General features: G+C 45.0%; 1 protein-coding gene across 1 annotated transcript in view; it reads left to right on the plus strand.

The window, feature by feature from the left end:
- The window catches only part of RCOR1 (REST corepressor 1), a 114,573-nt gene extending 94,860 nt beyond the window's left edge, over positions 1 to 19,713 (plus strand). Inside the window, exons 7-12 of the mRNA XM_081230344.1 lie at positions 126 to 204; positions 3,839 to 4,033; positions 10,636 to 10,713; positions 10,940 to 10,997; positions 11,629 to 11,858; positions 15,555 to 19,713. Of these exons, the coding sequence (XP_081086470.1) occupies positions 126 to 204; positions 3,839 to 4,033; positions 10,636 to 10,713; positions 10,940 to 10,997; positions 11,629 to 11,858; positions 15,555 to 15,596 (682 nt within the window). The 3' untranslated portion in view covers positions 15,597 to 19,713. The remainder of the gene's footprint in view (positions 1 to 125; positions 205 to 3,838; positions 4,034 to 10,635; positions 10,714 to 10,939; positions 10,998 to 11,628; positions 11,859 to 15,554) is intronic.
- The last annotated feature ends 1,678 nt before the right edge of the window (positions 19,714 to 21,391 follow it).

Below are 21,391 nucleotides of genomic sequence, written 5' to 3' on the forward strand. Positions count from 1 at the left end.
AGCATTCTGAAAACATATACTAATTTTGTATTACATCTGTCATTAAATCAATATATTGCTTATATTTGTGTATTAAATAGAATTAGTACAAAATAATCTTTCAGTAACTTGTTTTTGTCTTCCAGTGAGGATGAACTGGAAGAAACAAATGGAAATAGCACCATTGACATTGAGATTGATCAAAACAAGGAAAGCAAAAAGGAGGTATTTTTTCCCCCAGTGCTGTTAAGACAAATAAATTTCATTACTAGTTTCAGAAGTAAAACATTCCTTTTTCTCATTCTACTTAATATATTAAGTGCTGTGTACAAGGCATCGTGGTATGGCTTTTTAAACAATACTAGCTTTGCTTTGTAGAACTTAGAATTTTGTTTGCTAAGAAATACGAGAAAGGAAGCCTTAAAGGAAAAAACGGCATCAGCGAGGAAAGGTTTCATGTAGGTAACAGTTCTCACCACCTTCTCTCCTGGCCCTTCACTCAGCAGGTTACATAGGGGCCTTGTGAGGACCAGGCTCGAGCTCGGCCCCTCCTCTCGGCTCTGGTGGCCTCCTTCCTTCTGTATCTGCCCGGGGCCTGCAACTTCTGGGTCATGGTGAAGTTTTAATCTCTCACGTTTTAAAAATCGTTACGCCAGAGGTTTATAGTCTCTGGATCCAAGAGGTCCACGAATCCCTACAATTATACATGACTTTTGGGGGGTGTATCTATAACATGTACTTATTGTAAACTGTCCACTGAGGACAGTGGGGTGTCTGGATGGTCTCAGCCTTTTGAAATGGGGGTTAGAGTCTTGCATTATTTTGCCCATTCATAAAAATTGAATAAAGCATATGTGGGGTCCCCGAGGGCCCTCCGGGGAGACCAGGGTTCTGTGGCTTAGCTGAGGACCCCCACGGTACAGAGCTGCCTGCAGCAGGTCCCTGATGGGTGCCACCACCACAGCTGAGGAAAGAGGGCCTCAGCCCTTTGGTGCCCATCAGCCCCTCATTCAGGGTGGAGTATGGAATCCCAGCATGGGCATGACTATTACATGTGTTCACATAAGTGTTTTTCTAAAGACAGAGTCTGTAGTTTCAGTAAAATCTGAAAACGTTTTCTATCTCAAAAGGTACTAAAGTATGAGAAAAACGAAAGGGTCTAGACATACCTAAACTTTAAAATTACACCAATAATATATGATTTTATAGACATGTAGAAAATACAGCTAAACAAAAGGGAACAATGCAAATGGTTTATCATTTCATCACCCATATCACTATTAACATTTTGATGACTCTTTCCAGACGACCTCCTTTGTAAAATACATATGCCTATACATAATTCTGAATCTGTATGCTTAAAAAATATAAAATCGGATCTTAATATATAATTTTATAACCTTTTAAATTTACTCCGCCTTGAACATTTTTTTTAAATTGAAGTTTAGTTGATTTACAATGTTGTGTTAGTTTCTGGTGTACAGCAGAGTGATTCAGTTTTATGTATATATTCTATTCCATTATGCTTTATTGCAGGATATTGAATATAGTTCCCTGTGCTGTACAGGAGGACCTTGTTGTTTGTCCATTCTGTATATACTAGTTTGCATCTGCTAATCCCAAACTCCCAGTCCATCCCTCCCCCCGCCTCCCCCCTGGCAACCACAAGTCTGATCTCTGTGTCTGGGTCTGTTTCTGTTTTGTAGATAAGTTCATTTGTGTTCTATTTTAGATTCCACATGTAAGCGGTATCACGTGGTATTTGTCTTTCTCTTTGTGACTTACTTCACTTAGTATGATAATCTCTAGGTCCATCCATGTAGCTGCAGATGGCATTATTTCATTCTTTTTTATGGCCGAGTAATATTCCATTTTATATATGTACCACATCTTCTTTATCCATTCATCTGTCAATGGACATTCAAGTTGTTTCCGTGTCTTGGCTATTGTAAATAGTGCTGCTGTGAACATAGGGGTGCTGCCTGTATCTTTTCGAATTATAGTTTTGTCCAGATATATGACCAGGAGTGGGATTGCTGGCTCTTATGGCAACTCTATTTTTAGTTTCTTGAGCAACGTCAATACTGAACCTTGAACATATTTTTAGGTCAGATATATTTGTATGCATAGCTGTATGTTATTCCATCATTACAGTTCTTTTATAATTGAGTTAATTAGTCTTATACGGGTTTTTACAGTCTTTTTCCCTGTAAGTAATGCTGAAATGCTGATCTCATGACTACATATTTGTGCACTTAATTTTTTCCATTAGAATTAATTTCTGGAAGTTGAATTATTGAGTCAAAGTGTTCTAGATATATTCTTTTTTTTTTTTTTTTTTTGCGGTACGCGGGCCTCTCACTGTTGTGGCCTCTCCCGTTGCGGAGCACAGGCTCTGGACGCGCAGGCTCAGCAGCCATGGCTCACGGGCCCAGCCACTCCGCGGCATGTGGGATCCTCCCAGACCGGGGCACGAACCCGCGTCCCCCGCATCGGCAGGCGGACTCCCAACCACTGCACCACCAGGGAAGCCCTCTAGATATATTCTTAAGGCTTCTTTTGGTATGGTATATATTATCAAATAGGAAACTGGTAATTCTTTCTGGATAGCACTCTTACCAGTGATTTACATGAGTGCCCAAATAACAAGATCATTTTAAGGATTAGCTAAATTACATTGCTTGGGAAATCAAATTGTACTTGCAATTTTTAGTAAGCTTTGTTTTGATGCATTGTTATTTATTAGGTTCTTCAACGGAACATTTTAAATGAAAGGGGCTTGGTTTTATATTAATTTCTGTAATTGTTATTTATATAGCAGTTTCTAATTTAAAAAGAAAAATGGTTAAATCTCAGTTTCTTTACCTACTAAAATGTTATTAAAACAGACACATGGTCAATAGGTGATCTTTACTGGATAGCATAGTGCTATTGCAGAACATAGTTTATTGTCTACTTATATTTTTATGTGTTGTTTATTACCACTTGTTCGAGAACTTATTGCTACCATCATGGTTTGCATTGCCTTTTAATCTCAGTCTTTTAAAATATGAAGCAAAAAGCTGAATGTATTGTCAGCTTTACCATCCAATGTTATTAATACACTGACAAGATGAAATTCTAAACAGTTAACCAAAACTTCTTGTTCTTAAAATGGTTACCACTAGGATGTTATCCTTTCCTTGCCAAGATATTAGTGCATTTCATTTCCAAAGGTTTTGGTTTTAGAGAAACCATTTTAAAAAATAAGCAGCAGTCATGCATTTTTAAGTGACAGCATATAGTTTTTGAAGCAAGTTACACAGTTGCCCTAAAAGTTGTGTCAGCCAAAAAAAGAAACCGAAAAGGTGTATAAACAAGTTTCATATTGAAGTTTTTATTTTTATAACCATCTATAAAGATTTAAAGAATTTAAGTGGATCCTTATACATGGGCTGAATCATTTTTTTTCTTTTTTCTTTCTGTGGCCGTATGTCCATCTACAGTTGCTAGGGACTATTTGGATAAAATAACTCCTTATTCATAACTACAAAGCTCACCAGAAGGGAATACAGGTTATTTTTTCTTCCTGTGTTCCCGCAGGAAGCTGGGAATCCTTCTTGTCAGAGGTTTATAGAATAAGGATGTATCTGTATAGGAAGGAAATGGAGTCCACTTTGAAGTGTTTATTTAGCCAAAGTTCAATAGCCAATGTTTTTGTCTGTTAACTATGTATTAGAACTTGTAGATGGTAATTATGAGATGGCGTGGTATTTGTCTTAGATTGTTTGGAGCCATGTTAAGAAAATATGCTTATTACTGTTCATTTGGCGTTCTAGTTTTTTTAGTTTCTCATTTGTCAAATATGTGTATCATGCAGGTGCCCCCTACTGAGACAGTTCCTCAGATCAAAAAAGAAAAACATAGTACACAAGCTAAAAATAGAGCAAAAAGGAAACCTCCGAAAGGAATGTTTCTTTCTCAAGAAGACGTGGAGGCTGTTTCTGCCAATGCCACTGCTGCTACCACGGTGCTGAGACAACTGGACATGGAGCTGGTGTCAATCAAACGACAGGTACCCGTGAGCGCAGTCCTGGGTGAAGAGTTAACTGCACTTTAGACGTGTTCCTACTTCTCACCCACTTGGATGTTCTCTTTCCCCAAATCTCAAAAGCGCATTTTGTTTCTAAGGAATTGGACAGAAGATCTTAGGCCCATTGATTTTTTTCCCCTTAAATTAACCGTGAGGTTGAAATTTTATACAGGTCTCGATATAGATACAGATCTCAGTGACTTCTCATAATGTGGGCACACCCAAGTAACCTCTGTCTAGATGATGACGTGGAGCACCGCCTCCGCAGCCCCTTTATCTGCCCTCGAGAAGTGCGTCGTTGCCTCAGAAGCCTCGCTCATGCCCCCTGTTCATTACCCTTCTCCCGGTGGGTGGCCACTGTTCTGACTTAAAACCATAGGTTATTTTTTATCTTGTTTTGGATTTTATATAAACAGAATGATAAAGTAGGGGTGTCTCTCTCTCTCTCTCTCTCTCTCTCTCTCTCTCTCTCTCTCTCTCTCTCTCTCTCTCTCTCTTACTCAGCCTGTGAGATCTATCCAGGTAACAGGGAGCCGTACTCCTTGTTCTTTCTCTTTGCTGTCTAGATACCCAACAAATGATCCGTGTTACTTTGAGCGGGCATTTGGGTTGTTTCCCGTTTTTGATAGGAGCGTGGTTTTATGTGCCTCTTGGTGTGTTGTGTGTGCACCTTTGTTGGAGATAACACCTAAGAGTGCAGTTGTTGGGTTATCGAGTGTGCATATGTCCGACATTAGAAAACAACACCAGACAGTGTCCCAAAGTGGTTGTGTCACTTTACGTGAGTTTTGGTTGCACCACATCAGGATTTCCTAGTTGTAGCACTGTTGACTTTTGGGGCTGGATAATTTCTTTGTTCTGGGGCTTGTTCTGCCCCTTGTAGGATGTTTAGCAGCCTCTCTGGCCTCGCCCCACTGGATGCCAGTAGCGCCCTCCCCTCCACTGTGCTCTGTGACCTCATCGTGGAGTTACGGGGGCGGTGGAGGAATGGTCTCCTGTTTCCCATTCTGAGGGCTGCTTTTTCACTCCCTTAGTGGCATCTATCGATCTATCTATCTATCTATCTATCTATCTATTATTTATTTATTTGTTTATTTGTTTATTTATTTATTTATTTATGACTCTGTTGGGTCTTTGTTGTGGCACGCAGGCTTTCTCTAGTTGCGGCGAGCGGGGGCTGCTCTTTGTTGCGGTGCACGGGCTTCTCATTGCGGTGGCTTGTCTTTGTCGCAGAGCACGGTCTCTAGGCACGCAGGCTCGGTAGTTGTGGCTCTAGAGTGCAGGCTCAGTAGTTGTGGCGCACGGGCTTAGCTGCTTCGCGGCATGTGGGATCTTCCCAGACCAGGGCTCGAACCCTCGTCCCCTGCATTGGCAGGTGGATTCCTAACCACTGCACCACCAGGGAAGCCCTCTTAGTGGTATCCTTTAATGAACAGAAATTCTTAGTTTTAAGGTAGTCCAGTTTCTCATTCTTGTCTTTTACGGTTAGTGCTCTTTGAGTTCTGTTAAGAACCTTTCCTGAGGTCATGAAGATACTCTTACACACTATCTTAAAAGTGTTGTTTTGCCTTTTACATTTTGATCTTCAGTCTACCTGGCAGTGTTTTTGTTTGTATGTTGTTACATGTAGGGTCAATTTTTTTTTTCATATGGATATCTGGTTTACCCAGTACTATTCATTAAAAAAGACTACCCTTTGCCTGTTGTGAGGCTGTGGGATCTTTGTCTTAAATCCGGTGTCCATTATGTATATCGGTCAGGTTTGGAGTTCTGTTTGTCCATTCTTCACCAGTACTATATGGTCTTAATAATACATAGATTATGAATGGATATGTGTGGTAGGAGAAGTCCTCCAAGATGGTCGTGGCTATTCCTGGCCCTTGTATTTCCATATAAAGTTTAGAATCACCTTCTCAATTTCCAGAATAGTAATTCTGCTAGAATTTTGATTGGGATTGTGTTGAATGTATAGATCAATATAGAGAGTTAACACCTTATGATCCATGAACATGATGTATCCCTGCACTTCTGTAGCTGTGCAGTTTCTTCCAGTGTTTTGTCATTCTCTATGAACAAGTCTTGTATTTCCTTTATTAGTGTTATTCCTACATGTTTGGTACTTTCTGGTGCCCTTGTAAAGAATATTGGGGTGTTTTTTTGTTTTTGTTTTTGTTTTTTGTGGTACGCAGGCCTCTCACTGTTGCGGTCTCTCCAGTTGCGGAGCATAGGCTCCGGACGCGCAGGCTCAGCAGCCATGGCTCACGGGCCCAGCCGCTCTGCGGCACGTGGGATCTTCCCGGACCGGGGCACGAACCCGTGTCCCCTGCATCGGCAGTCAGACTCTCAACCACTGTACCACCAGGGAAGCCCCAAGAATATTGTTTTTAAAACGCATCCTTTCCTGATCATTTGTGCTTCATTGAGAAATGGCTCCTCCTTGTCTTTTCGTCTGATTTTGTGTAAAAGTCAAACCCAAAACTTAGCCGAGCAGCCCAGTGCTGCCCTTCCGTTAGTCACCTCCCCCCGACCCCAAATGCAAAGTGAATTATGGACTGGTGGTTCACTTTTAGTTCATGGTGCCTTTGATTTGTCAATCTTGATGACTGCCTTGGCAGGGCTGAGAAGAGAAGGGTGGGGTCTGTGGCCCCGGCTGTCCCCTGGTGAAGGAGGCCACACAGACCAGGACCTGGCGCGCCCCTCGGAGCTGCGGGCCTGCGGCTGCCACAGCTGCATTCTAATCTTAGGAGAATCACTTAATCTTCCTGGGCCTCTTTTCAAATGAGGAGATTAATCCTTGCCTGCCTGGTCTTACAGGATGTGTGAGGGCGTCGTAGTAAGCTGCATCTGCGCCAGGAGAGCTCTGTGACTAGGGCTGGGAGCTCCTCTGTGCGTCTCACCTTTCTCTCCGAGGGGCCTCAGTCCCCTCTGCTGAGTGAGTTCCTGACGCTTGCTGTTCGGTGTCAATATGGCGAAGAAGGAAAGAGACCCTTTCTTCTACAGAGGTGTTGCTGACTTTGTAGTATGACAGATGAAGAGGCTTTGGTTTTCAGAGCCAACAGGGTCAAGAGCAGGAATGTTTTATTTGAAGGTAGCTGCTCAGAGCTGACACTGTTGGAGAGAAGGCTCAGAGGCTGACTTACTGAGAGGTGAGGTCAGTTGTTTACTTTCCACAGCCTTTAGGGTTTCTGCCAGCTGCACTTCAGACGCACATGGCGGTCAGTCACACAGTGGGCATGTTATTCTGGATGCCCCCATGTCTGGTTGTATGCCAGGGAGACAGTCATCCGATGAGGACAGGAAACCTAACTAACAGCAGCTCAGACAGCGAAGGATTTATTTTTATCAAATGACAAGAAATTCCAACATCAGTGATTGCTGGCGTTAGTTCCTCTGTTCAGTGATGCTCTCAGGGACCCAGATTCTCCTGCTCCACCATTCTTAGCTTTTAGGCTTTTCATCTTGCTTGTTGCCTTACACTGGAAGCTGCAGAAGGCATTTTGTCACCTTCATGTCTGCACTCAGGGCAGTAAGAAGAGGGCGTGGAGGAAAAGCTTTTGCCTTCGCAGAACCTCCTGGACTGTGTGTGGCTTTGCAGCCCGGCTCCTTCTAGCGCCGAGGGAATCGCCAGCCACTGTCAGAGATACAAGTGAGAAGGGGGCTGGGAACGGCTGTCAGGTTAGCCAGCAGACACTGCTGGGTACATCAGGCCTTTCCAGGTGGAGAGAATGAAATGGTCTGACCTTAGAGGAGAATCACTAAATACCCAATAAAATAGGAAAAAGCAAGTTGTGTTCAGCCAGGAGCTCTAGGTAAGGCACCAGGCCAAGTCAGCTGCTTTTCTTGTTTTTTCTTTAAATGCTGGTTACTTTTTGCATCCTGTTCCTTATCCAGCTTGTTGCCGCTCTGGCTTCCTTTCCGGTTGGCTAATGCTGGCGACTAATCCCTGTTCTTATCCTGGTTAGTGAGCACTGGACGTTGCTGGTGTGGAAAATGATTAGGAGCAGACACGTAGGTAAATGAAAATACAGAGCTGACTTCTAGTTCAGGATTTGTGGATGTTTTACCTTGTAGCCACTCACTTAATCTCGATGCTTCTTCATTGATTTTAGAGGGAAAATGCATGTGTTAAACAGGTTGGTCTCCTTGGAAAATGCATGTTACTTAGTCACAATGCGATACACACACACACACACACACACACACACACACATGCCCAGCTTTGTAACATATATATATATATAAATATATATATATGTGTATGTGTATATATATATATATATATATATATATATATATATATATATAGACAACTAGCTAGAAGGAATAGAGTAACTTGAATGCCAGGGGGGAGGGGATGGGGTGGGGGGGACATGAAGTAGTCTATACCCCTGACTTTTTTGTGTGTGTGTTCTAATAAAACTTTATTTATAAAAATAGCCAGTAGGCTGGATTTGGTGTGTAGGTCATAGTTTCCCAACCCCTGCTATAAATGAAACAAGGTTTACCATGATTAATAATTATGAAGCTCAGTTATGTCTGGACCCCCGACTTTGGAAAATTTGCTCATTCCCTGTCAGAAGTTTCTAGGCCTAGTTTTCGGAATTCAGGGAGCATAATCTGAGTGCCTTGCAGTATTTTGTGGGGATTTTGTGGGTTGTTGGTAACTGTGAGCTCTGAGAAGGGTCTAAGATTGTGCTGTTCAGTGTGGTAGCCACGTGTGGTCTTTAGATTTTAGTTTGGATTAATTAAAATTGGAAAAATTAAAAATGTGACTCCTCGGTTGGATAAGCCACTTTTCAGGCGCTTAGTAGCAGCGTGTGGCAGGTGGCCGCCATGTCAGGCAGCCCAAGTTTGGAATATTTTCATTATCAGAGAGAGTTCTGTCAGCTTATGCTGGTCTGAGAGCTTGGAATTACTTACTGTGAGTAAATTTCAAGTATTTTCTTCTGATTTGTACCTTTTCAAAATAAACTAAAACAAATTTCAGTAAAGCAAGGTCCTGGTTTTGGGGTTTTACTGTAGAGTGAATTTTGTGCATGTTTCCAGTATTTTTCTTTTCAGTTGTTTTCATGTTCTGATGTGGCATCGTTACAAAAGGTTTGGAGTAGACTGTATTTCTGGCAGACTTTGAGGCCCTTGGTAAGGGCAGACAGGGTCAGTTTCTGGTCCTTACAAGTGCCGGTTTTATTTACTTGCCCACTGGTCCCATAGCATGGAAAATTTTTCCTGTACCACCCCCCCGACCCATTAAACCTTTTAGAAGAAGTAAAACAAAGGAGGAAAGGATTTGTGAAACTGGAAATCTATGAGATGTAAGTCGTCGAAAGTGGGGTTTTAAAAAATTGTATAAGTATGAAAAGTTTTTTTTAAAGAGGAGAGAGATTTACTAAAAAGTGAAGCACCATCTCCACTCCTCTCCCACCCCTTCCCGATCTCTAAAATTTCTGCTTTTCTTCCTTTGCCTTAATAGGATTTCTGCTTTCAAGGGCACCTTCTGCTCCTGAGTATTTTTGATGTTTTACTTGGGACAATGAACCTGTTCCTCTGCTTGCTTTCTTATTTGCTCAAGTGATTATTCAAGAGTGAAAGATGATAGGGCCAGAGTTCCCCTAGTGCTAGGCACAGAATGCCCCTCTGCTTGGAGTTGAGAGAGAAGGGCCCCCTCCTGTGACCCAGCTCCTTCAGGGGCACGTGCAGAATTAAGGAGCAGCTGTGGAGTGATTGAGTGGTTTGTATTTATTGTTTGTGTCTTTCTTTTGATTAGGCAAGGACAGTGAAAGGTCCACTGAATCAAAGCAAGAATGTGGGAAAGAGGGGCTTCCCTGGTGGCACAGTGGTTGAGAGTCTGCCTGCCGATGCAGGGGACACAGGTTCGTGCCCCGGTCCGGGAAGATCCCACATGCCGCGGAGTGGCTGGGCCCGTGAGCTATGGCCGCTGAGCCTGCACGTCCGGAGCCTGTGCTCCGCAACGGGAGAGGCCACAACAGTGAGAGGCCCGCGTACCACAAAAAAAAAAAAAAAAAAAAAGAATGTGGGAAAGATAATTTGTGAGAAAATGAAGTTACCGTTGCTCAGAATTAGACTTGTGGAAAACTGACATACTGCTTTCTTTTCTCCTCCCCGTTAAAGAAGTCTGCAGGTGGGCTTCTGCCCTTTGTAGCGTCTGTGCGGTGCTCGGGGCTGTGAGGCTCTCCTGCCTTCACTCTGCCTGCTCTCTTTCTTCAGCTCAGTTCTGTGGGGTGGGAGCCCAGGCATTGTCTTCTGTGTCAGACTGCAGTTGTGCATTCTGCGGCCCAGGTCGCCTGTTCCGAGCTGGTGGATTAGGATTGTGTGCGCAGGCACCTTTTTACCAGCGTCCTTTCCGTCTTGGTTGTCTCTTGTCCGGTGCCCTAAGCAAGTCAATTAAAGAACTTAGTTAGCTGCTCTCAAAGGTTACTATAGGGACCTCAAATTTGGGCTACCTTACAGGTCAGGAACTTCTTTCCTCTTGGTTTTTTGTTTCTCTTAGCTTTCTCAGTTCTCTCTTCTTTTCATACCTTTATAAAAGTGTTTCATTTTTAAAATGAAAATCTTCTTTCCCTTAGATTCAGAATATTAAACAGACGAACAGTGCTCTAAAAGAAAAACTTGATGGTGGAATAGAACCATATCGACTTCCAGAGGTAGGATTATGTTCATATCATCTTTGAAGTCACCCCTGAGTTTATGTGTTTAAGAATTTACTGTCTGTGTCTCCAGTACACATCTCTTAGAAGGAAAGGTGTAGACATAATTTTATAAACCTAGTTGATGTTAAAATTCTGATATGAGAAAAAGGTTCATTAATCCTCATAAGGACATACTCATCTCTAAAGGTAGTATGCTAATAGGACTCATTTGGATACCCAGGTCATTCAGAAATGTAACGCACGTTGGACCACAGAGGAGCAGCTTCTCGCCGTACAAGGTAGGAGGAAGTTCTTGTAAAATAAAGGTTTAGGAACAGCGGTCGCTTTCAGGAAAAAATTATACCCCATCCTGCTCCCAGCACATCATTCATGTTGCAACAGATTCTTGGAGGATCACGTCCTTCTAGTGGGCATCATTTTAGCTAAGTTACTGCATTCTCTTTGGGCTTTACTTTTTTCCTTTCCCATGTCTCACAAGATGTAAAAATTAATCTGGAAGCCTCCGTGTTTCAAGGTGTATTTCACTTTAGCAGCTCCTCGTTGGGCTCTGAGTAGACGGGAAGTACAGCTCGCATGTTGGGGTTGTATGGTTGGAGGTGTTCTAGTCCTGGGGACCCTGAAGAAGCCAGTGTAGGATGTCCATGGCATAGGGTAATTGCTGGGTGACTTCAGTTACCATGCGACAGGGAGGTACAGACCCTGCGTGACAGGGTCACACGGAGTGTCTCTGCCAGTCATCCACACTGGACTCTATACTACTCTTTTCCATTGGTATAGTACGCTAGATAGTACCTGCTGTTGAAAGCCTCTATGTTTCCTTATCTGGATAAGGAGTCAGTCTCAATTGTGTGTGTGTGTGTGTCTTATTATTTTTCTTGTGTTGAAAAAAATGCTTTCTTACATCCTTAGCCATCAGGAAATATGGCCGAGATTTTCAGGCCATCTCAGATGTGATTGGGAACAAATCAGTGGTACAAGTGAAAAACTTTTTTGTAAATTATCGACGCCGCTTCAACATAGATGAAGTTTTACAAGAATGGGAGGCAGAACATGGGAAAGAAGAAACCAATGGTCCCAGTAACCAGAAACCTGTAACGTCCCCGGATAATTCTGTCAAGATGCCTGAAGAGGAAGACGAGGTAAGTCTGAAACAGTTGATCTCTGCCAGATGCATACTTAGTTCTCCAGTTAGTTTCTTCATTGATGACCTTTTCCAGCTGTAGAAATAGGTTTCAGGTTTCAGCTATGTCAGTAATCTGACTTTTACCTGTAAATGCCATAATACATGTGTTGACTTCAGTCACTTTTTGGTCACTACGTGTATCATTCACATTTTAATTTCTGGACAAATTCTTAATTCCATCCTGGTTTCCTCCGGCCACAAAGTATTCCACATTACCCGTATTTCCTTAAATACAATGACAGCTTTGCCCTGAACCAGTACGTTAGAAGTGCCTTGAGTATCAGTAAAGCTCAGTCGTGTGAAATGTGGTGCCATCTCCTGTGGGGTTTGTGACCGTACCGGGGAGTCTGCAGGTTCCTGGTCTGCTTGCTTCCACATCCGCTTGCCGTGCTGCTCTTCGGGGCTGACCTGCTGGAATATTGATGGGGACACTTGCAGGTCCTGGGTTGCATGGAGGCTGGCATCCTGGTCGTCTTCCGGGTGGTGGCACAGATTTCATCAGCCTGGGCAGCGGAGGTCGGGGTGGGGGAGATTGGGGAGGCCGCCCCTCCCTCTGCACGTTTACCTCCCCCCTCCCCCCGCCCATGGGTGCTGAGGCGGGGCTGGGAGCCAAGAGTTCATTGCTGCCGCCTCTGATGTGTGCATTTGCTCACTGGCATGGCCATTTAAGGGTTAATTTGCTTATCACTTTCTCATCAGCGTCTTCCCCAAATGAGGCAGGAGTGATCTGAAGTTACCTCTTTGGTCCTGCCCTTGCTGCCCTTTTCCCCCGGGGGGAGAGCCTTGTGAAGAGGACACCCAGCGAGTGGCTTTGCGAGGGCTGTCAGGAGACAAACACTAGTTTTGTTAGAATGAGACTCTTTAGAGCCTTCTACCAGAAAATCTTTGTAGTTAAGTATACAAAACCTATAGTACTGACAATGTGAGTGGGGTCCTTGAGTCACACCCAGGCGTGGCCTGCCCATGGAACAGAATAGCATATGAGCACAGCAAAGGTGTTTTTCTCTGTTGGCAGTGATTTTTGTCTGTGTGCTAATTTCCCCTTTAGCAACAAATTAACTTCCCTGAAATCCTGGACTCAATTTAGGAAGCGCTGAAAAGATGAGGATTACTGGGGAAGGAACGTCAGAATTTGCAAGAGTGAAAGCTTTCTTCCAAGTATGTTTTCTGACTTAAGTCCCAGGAAGCAGAAATAATAGGAAACTCAGATCTCCTGCCTCTCAAATTTAATCAAAGCCAGCTTCAGCAGGGTTAGCATAAACAATGAGATAGTAGATTGAGCACCCAGGGTCATGATTTTCTTAGGCCTGGCTCTTTGACTGACTAGCTTAGGTAAGTCAGCTCCCTTTTCCTCGTTTCTTGTTAGTCCAGGAGTTCCAGCCTTCATGGTCCACTTGCCGTGCTGATGGCACGTAAGAGTCCCCTCAGCCTGTCTGCCTGGCTCGTCCATAGCTGACCTCCCCCGACCAGCAGCACGTCTTTCTCTCTGATGGTTGATGTTCCCTGTGTCTGTTTACCCAGCCTTCTCTTCAGAAGGAATGGGATTATCTAACTCAACCCGAAAATCTAATCTTTATAGCTCCTTTAAAATTTTTTCACTTCTTTAGTCATTTAAAACTGTCTCTCTCTCTTTCTCTCTCTCTCTCTCTCTCTCTCTCTCACACACACACACACAGAGAGAGAGAGAGAGACGTGCATGCACGTGCATGCCTATATTTCCTTTATCCTTTTCTTTTTTCTTTTTTTATTTTATACATTTATTTTATTTTTATTTTTGGCTGCGTTGGGTCTTCGTTGCTGCGTGCGGGCTTTCTCTAGTTGCGGCGAGCGGGGGCCACTCTTCCTGTGGTACGTGGGCCTCTCAGTGCAGCGGCTTTTCTTGCTGCGGAGCATGGGCTCTAGGCACACAGGCTTTAGTAGTTATGGCTCGCAGGCTCAGTAGTTGTGGCTCGCAGGCTCAGTAGTTGTGGCTCGCGGGCTCCAGAGCACAGACTCAGTAGTTGTGGTGCACGGGCTTCGTTGCTCTGCAGCATGCGAGATCTTCCTGGACCAGGGATCGAACCCATGTTCCCTGCACAGGCAGGCGGATTCTCAGCCACTGCCCCACCAGGGAAGTCCCTCCCTTTCTTTTTATGTTTCTTATGGTACCAGTCCTCTTGCTTCACCACCCTGGTTTTCTGTTCTCCATATGTTAGTTTGCAGAAGGAAATTAATCTGTAAGGACCAGCTGCTTCTCTGTGTCCACCAGGGCCTAAGGGAACTGGTTAATTGTCTAATCAGTGCTCAGAACTTAGTGTCCTTGTAATTTCCCATTCTTGTTTATCCTTTGGAATCCAGCTGCTGAGAAAGATGTCTGCTGGTGTCCTGCCTGCCCTCGGGTTTTATGTATTTATGCAGCACAGGCAGGGAGGAGGCCGTCAGATTTGAGAAGTTCTATCAGCTGCGGGCTTTTTTCCTTCAGAGCTAAGGAGGGAGAGCAGCCCAAGAGGGTTGAGCTTTTGAGACTCAGAGTTCTCTGGGGCGGCCAAGGATAGAGTATGGGAGGTGTCAGAAAAACACAGAGGGATGCTAAAAGTGACCGAATTGGAGATGCACATTCTTGCTTCAAATTATCGAGTGATTGAGTGTATAACTAGTGCGGAGAAACCTGATTGGACTGACAGCCGTTCTCATAACTTGGGATTTCCCCTGAAGGCACAGCGGCTTTCAGATTTTGGACTCTTAGATGTTTCCTTAGAAGTAAGACACCACGGGGGTAGCAGTGAGCTCTGTAACTTTTAGGCTTGGGTCTGGAAGTCAGTCTTAAAAAATGAGAGTAGAGAGTTAAGAAATGCCTTTGAAGCTTCTAAGAAGATCCTGCGATCTTTGGTGTCGTCTGGACCCCAGCGTGTTCTGGTGGCTGTTTGCTGAACGGGGTGGGCACCGTGGTGTCCCCTCCAGCTGGTCCTAGGACACCTGAGTGTTGCTGTTTGCCAGGCACTGTGCTGATATGCCCTTTGCAGGGATTCTTATTTAATCCTGTGAAGTAGACATCGTTATTATGTATATTCTGCTGATGAGGAAACTGAAGCTCAAAGAGAAATGATACCTCGTCCAAGGACACACAGCTAGAAAGAACAGAGCCAGGATTTGAACCCAAGACACGTGGCCGCAGGGGCCACACTCTCGCTCTCCGTCCGCCCGCCTGGCCTCAGCACAGGCATTGCCTCAGGGGCCTGCCCTTAGGGACAGTGTTTGCGGGAGCAGGGTGGGCTGGGCTGCACCAAACTGGAGTTAGCAGTTTATATTGTTTACCTGTCTTTTTTTTTTATAAATTTATTTTATTTTCATTTATTTTTGGCTGCGTTGGGTCTTTGTTGCTGTGCGCGGGCTTTCTCTAGTTGCGGCGAGCGGGGGCTACTCTTCGTTGCGGTGCACAGGCTTTTCAGTGCAGTGGCTTCTCTTGTTACAGAGAACGGGCTCTAGGCGCGCACACGGGCTTGGTAGTTGTGGCTCGCGGGCTTAGTTGCTCCGCGGATTGTGGGGTCTTCCCAGACCAGGGATCGAACCTATGTCCCCTGCATTGGCAGGCGGATTCTTATCCACTGCACCAGCAGGGAAGCCCCCTATATTGTTTACCTGTCTTTGATTCTGCTTTTTCTCCTCTGCTCAGGCTGCTTCTGTTCTTGACGTCAGATACGCATCTGCCTCATGAGAAACTCTGGTGGCTTTGAGCACTTGGTATGGACGACTGTGCTATCCAGGATTCAGGTATCACAAGACATCACCTGGCCATCTGCATCGCATCTCTGTGGACAAGCAGCTATTACCAAAAAGGCATACACTTCCAGTCCCGTGCTACATCTGCCTTAATTCTCTGCTCGTTCCTCCGTGTTGGCGCCACTTCCCGGAGAGCTCTTTGCGTCTCTCGCTCTGCCTAAGTGAGGGGGGTCCTGTGGCCTGCCCGCCTCCTGCGACCCTGGAGACCACCGCCTCAGTCGGAGCCCCGGCCCACCGACGGCAGCTCTTCCCCGTCGGCGGCTTCAGAACAGGTAGTCGACTCGGAAGGCGTGACTCTGTTCCTGCATGGCCTGCAAGCTCTACTTTGTGCATAATGTAATTTTCAGAGTAACTGTGACCCATTGGCCTTCTAGGAAGTTTCCTTTGTTCTTTTCTGAGGCATCCACCTAAGTGATATCACGCTTCTTTGGAAATCACAATATATTGGCAGACTGCATTTTAACTTTTATCGTGCCAAACAGCCTGACACAACTCACATTTCCCTAAATGTCGGTATAATTATGGTTTATGAATTTAGTTGGCTTCAGTCTCTCCCTTCTCCCTTCCCGAGAGGTAGAAAGCTCATTCATAGCAACTGTCCTTGGACAGCGTAGCTCAGAGGGAACGTGGACTCAGCACTCCGTGCCGTCAACTTTCAGACCGTCACCCCAGGATGGGCGTCACCCTGTCTGTTCCTGACCCCCCCACCCGTGCCACCACCCAACTCCAAGAGATTTGCTCTATACCACTGTACCTGGTGCTTGTACATTTGGAATTGGTGCCTTCTCCTTTTGGCAACCATGTTTTCAACGCTTTTTCTGTTTCGGTGTCTTATTTCTTCTTTAAAGGTTATTGCTTGCCAAAGATGACATCACGGAGATTCGGAGACAGGGGAGAACTTGCTGCAGGTTCTTGACAGAGTGCAGATTGTAACTGTCAGGTTAGGGCAATAATAAAGGGTATTGGAATAGCTGGTGATGGTTTTATAAAAGCTACGTGCTGTTTGTGCCCCGTCCTGTTGGTATGCCTGGCCTTTCACATGTCACTCCACGTAGCCTCTGTGTCCGTCATGTACTGATGTGACCACATGAGCACCATCCTCTCTCAATGTTATATCGACAGTACAGGACAGAGACGTGATCAGTTATTGGCTCTAGTGAGACCAAGATGGAAAGAAACAGTCTGCGAAGTGGTATTTAATGCCTTTGGTTGGACTGGGAACAACTACAAATGTTTAATAAATGTTTAAAACGTCCATAATCACTTTTATTCTCTTGCCAGACCGTGGGCTGCTGAGGGGTTGAGGGTAGACTGCGAGGTGTGCTCTAATGTGACCCGTTCCCCATCCCACGGTCGGTTCAGCCTGCACTAAATATGTTGAAGGAGCTTTTTTGTTGTTGGTTTTTGCATCATTTAAATATTTTTCGTGCTTTCAATACCAAAAAGAAAAAAAAGTTGCAGATGCTTTAAGGCATAAACAGAATTCTTAAGAATTTGAAATATGCAATTAAAATTTGATGTGTTTTGACTCCCAAGCACCTTGGCTTTTTTTTTTTTTTTTTTTTTTTAAGTCAGCTGGTTTTCTCTTTAGGAAGAGGGTCAGCAAGAAACCTAGATTGTTTGGAATTGTACTTCTTTTTTTTGAAATCTGGAGAAAGGTCATTCGCAAGGGGAGTGAAATGGGACTTTGCCGGTTTTCGACACTTGTCCCTGCGAGAGGTGTCTGTTGATCAGGAGCTGGTGAAGAAGAGCATGAGCGGGGCTGGGGGGCATCGCAGCTCGCCGCTCCCACCTGCACGGGGCGGCACAGTAACACTAGTCACAATGTAGGGCTCATTTTGTTTTTATCATGAGCCTGCTGCGTAATTGGAAAATGGCAGGAAAAACGTGGGTTAAGAGGCGGCATAAGTTTTGCGCGTCGCTTAAAGGGGACACTAGGCCTGAAAGAAGATTTCGCTTCTCCTTGCTTCTTCTCGAGACCTCCTTCCTCTTCACGGAAGCAGTAGGCAATTTGCTGCAGTGGTTTCCCTGCCAGTAGAGCTGCTATTCCTCTCTTCACCCCCAGGCTATTCTCCTTAAGAATCGATCCCCTTTGGCAGTGCTTGAAGGTTTGGTGCTGGTCCTGTGTGGCCCGGCAGGCATCTCGGCAGTGCCAGGCCCCTGTCTGTGCTCAGACATCCCCTTACCTGGATCCTGGCACCAAGTGGTCCCCAGTCCTGAGGAGTCACGTGCGGCGTACTTGCTATATCACAGCAGCTGAAGTTTGGCTTTTCTCTCCGAGGGGGAGGGGCATGCCAGTTTCATTTGCCAGAAGGAAAACAGTTGTCTTTGCCTGACTGCCTTCACTGTAGTCTCATGCATAAGATAGCACTGTGTTTTAAACTGTTTCATTACACTGTCTTTGCAATGATGTTGTACATGCAAGAAATCACTTAGCTTTAGAAGCCAAGTGACTTGGTCTCATTTTATGGGAAGACCCTTTTTAACATATCAAGACTTCGGTGCATCGGCAGGTTGTGTTTGGATGTGTAAGGGGTACACAGTGACAACTGCTTCGGATGCAATGTTCACTTAAGCTTTGTCTTCTTAAAAATTATCAATGTGAATGTCATAATTATATATTTTTTTTGTGGAAATTTTCTCCTAAGTATAAGTTATTGTGCAAAATATAGTACCATTGAAGCAAATGATAGTTTAACTTTTAGTTTAGAAATCCTAAAAGATATCAATTGTATTGCATATGCATTAAAAGTTTGTTTTATTTAATTTTATGTAGATGTGTAAAGTGTTAGGTAAAATTTTTTTTCACGTATTCATTTAAACACCTTGTTACTTGAATATTGTGTTGACTGGTCGTAAGCAGTGATGGATTCTGTAATATAGGTCTTTTAACCAGGAAGCAACCCTGCCTCAGGTGTGCTGATCAGGTGAGCAGTGGTGCAGGTCGGTGCTGGTGTCAGCAGGAGCCTGAGGTTAGTGTGACCCCCTCCGCGCCCCGCTACCCCCGTGTCGTCTTGGTACATTCGTGCCTACCAGACACCAGGTCCTCAAGGTGGCTTTTGATAGTCATAAACCTCTAATCAAAAAATGAAAAAAAAAAATTGTTGAGCTTTAAAAGCTTACTGTGGTGGACTAATTAAGCAGTAGTTTTCTGTGCGTATAAAGTTCTCTCAACCATCACACACCACTCTAAGTGTGCTCGTTGTCACTTTAAATTTCAACTATGCCCTATTTTTGTCTTTCTGAATATCAGATGTACTATTGGTATAATTACAGACCAAAAATAAGCCAAATAGTGCATTACACTAACTGGATCCCTTCTTATATGAGCAAAGGGACGGATGGAGCCAGCCCACACGAGAGCCTCATTTCTCTTGTCTAGCCTGATCTAAATCAAGTGACCCAGGATTCAAGCTTTTAATACCAAGTGAAACTTTGCCTCAAGTTGACTCAAGGTGGTTAGCTAATTCGAATCTAGTGATCTTGTGCAATGCTCAGAAACAAGCACTCTTTCTGCCACTCCCCGGATCTCTGCAGCTTTCCCTACTTACAGTAAAGCACAAGCGCAGTAACGTCGCAGTGCAGCAGAAGGAAGGTCAGTATAGCCTATGCATGCTGTGTGGTACTGAGTGTTTACAGCCCTCTCCTAAGCTCACGTTGATACTGGAGCGGATAGTATTCCATTACGTAGACTTACCAACTTTGCTAAGTGCTTTTTAGACTGCTTAAGAATTTTTCAAGATTTTAAAAGATGTATAAGGTTAAGTTTGCAAATATCATGGAAATGCTGTATATCTTTTGAAGTGATAAAAATCCATGTTGGAATTTTAAAGAAAATATGTTGTAATAATGCTGTTGTAAGTAATATTTTAATGTCTCTTTTTGCCTGTTTTCTATTTCAGCACATTCATTGTGGTGAATGTTCAGAGCATTATAACTGCTTAGCATCGAATGATAACATTTGTTAGTAGAGACTGAAATTTTTATTTGTGAAAGTCTGCAGAATTCATTTTTCTATTTCCAATATTTGCTGAAGTTAAATAAAAATTTTCAAGCCATTGATGTAATAAAATAGGAAACAAAAGAATTTTCTGACCCTCCACCCTCCATCAAAGCAATACCCCACCCTGATACAAAGTGGGTTTTTCCCTGCCTTTTTGCACCGGGCCTTGGGATTTCTGAAAGTGTAAATTCCCCATAGCTGTGCCCTGTGGGAGCACACAATCAGGGGTGCTTTTGTTTTTAGCCTTTATCTCTACCTGAACTACATTTTTATTTTATAATATATGATAAGCTTATGGTTGGGATCAAATCAAGGTACATAAGTTTGTAACGTTTGTGGTAGTTGAGGGCTTAAATTTATAGGTTGGATGAGAGGAATTTTTTTCCCCGTTAGTGATTTTTCTCTTTTCTGGCCGTCCAGCCTTGGGCACGTGGATGCTGGCCTCAGCATGGCCTCAGGACTGGCAGAGAAGAGGCAAGACCACCACCTTTGTTGCCTCTGGTCAGCCCAGTGGACACGGCCCAAATCTCAGCACGTCTCTGAGTAACGTGAAGAACGCCTTCAGCATCCGTCGGACATCCCTGGGGCCTTTTTTAGCTGGAATGTAGGATTTGGTTAGATCACTACCATGTAAAACACCTGACTTCCAGGTCCAGCCTTGCCCGATACAATATTTACAAAACGCAGATCCGGCCGCTCCGTGTGTGTGACTTCGCGTAGCGTGGGCGGGCTTTACAGGGCCCTTCTCGGAGTCCCTCGCCTGGCAGACTTGGTCGTGGCGCTCGGTGTCCCAGGAGAGTGTGTCCAGTGCTGCCGGAGGGTCTGCGTGGAAGGGAGGGTGGGACCTGAGGGTGGCCCCTGGGAGAAGAGGTCAGAGGCTCAGAGACCTCAGAATGTGCCTTGTGGAGGTGACTCCTGGTACGGAACAAGGGGGAGCAAGTGCCAAGGCTGGAACCCTGGGCTTTGCTCCAGGAGATGGAGGAAGAAGGGAAGCCGAGGGGCTCAGGAGGAGGGGCGGGGCTCAGGAGGTGGCCACCATCTGCTACTGGACTTCCGCTAGGATGGGCCCCGGGGTTGGGGGCTGTCTGGGCTTGGTCTTCCTTGACTTAGAAGAACAGTGAGCTCAGGGTAAAATGAGGGGTTACGGAGGGGCTGTGGGGAGGCTCCCAGAGAGCAGCGTGGACCGCCCCGCGTGTATGAGCGGAGATTAGGGCCGGGCGGGAGTCGACTCACGGGTCCTGAATCGAGGGTGCGCGAGGAGCGGGGGTCCAGGCCCCCTTTCGGCGAGTAGGAGGGAGAGGACTCCCACGTACAGGTGCATCCAGGTCGCCTGCTGTGCCACATCTCTCGTCATCCCGACCCTGAGCACAGGCGCACGTCCCAACCTACGCGGCAGCAGGAGTGGCGCGGCAGCCCCGGGTGGGGACTCCGGAGCTTCCCTGGCGCCTCCCTCTGCCTCTACCCGGCGAGTGCACGTACTGAAAATGCTGCACTTGCTGTTCTCCGTGCTTCCGTGTTCCCAGGGCCATGCTAGGTGCTGACTCTTGGAAGTGAGAGATGCATGAAGCATTCCAGGTGATGGAATTCCTTTCCTTCTTGGCAGATTGAAGACCGTGCTTGTTCCTCTCTTGCAGCTGCTTCATGCTTGGGGCACCATTAGAGTCTATAGACAAGCTCACAGGAGATCCTGACTTACTCTTTGGCCCCCCGGCTGGATGGAGCCAGTT

The sequence above is a fragment of the Mesoplodon bidens genome (genome assembly GCF_964165515.1).
Source record: "Mesoplodon bidens genome assembly, chromosome: 3".
Lineage (NCBI taxonomy): Eukaryota > Metazoa > Chordata > Mammalia > Artiodactyla > Ziphiidae > Mesoplodon > Mesoplodon bidens.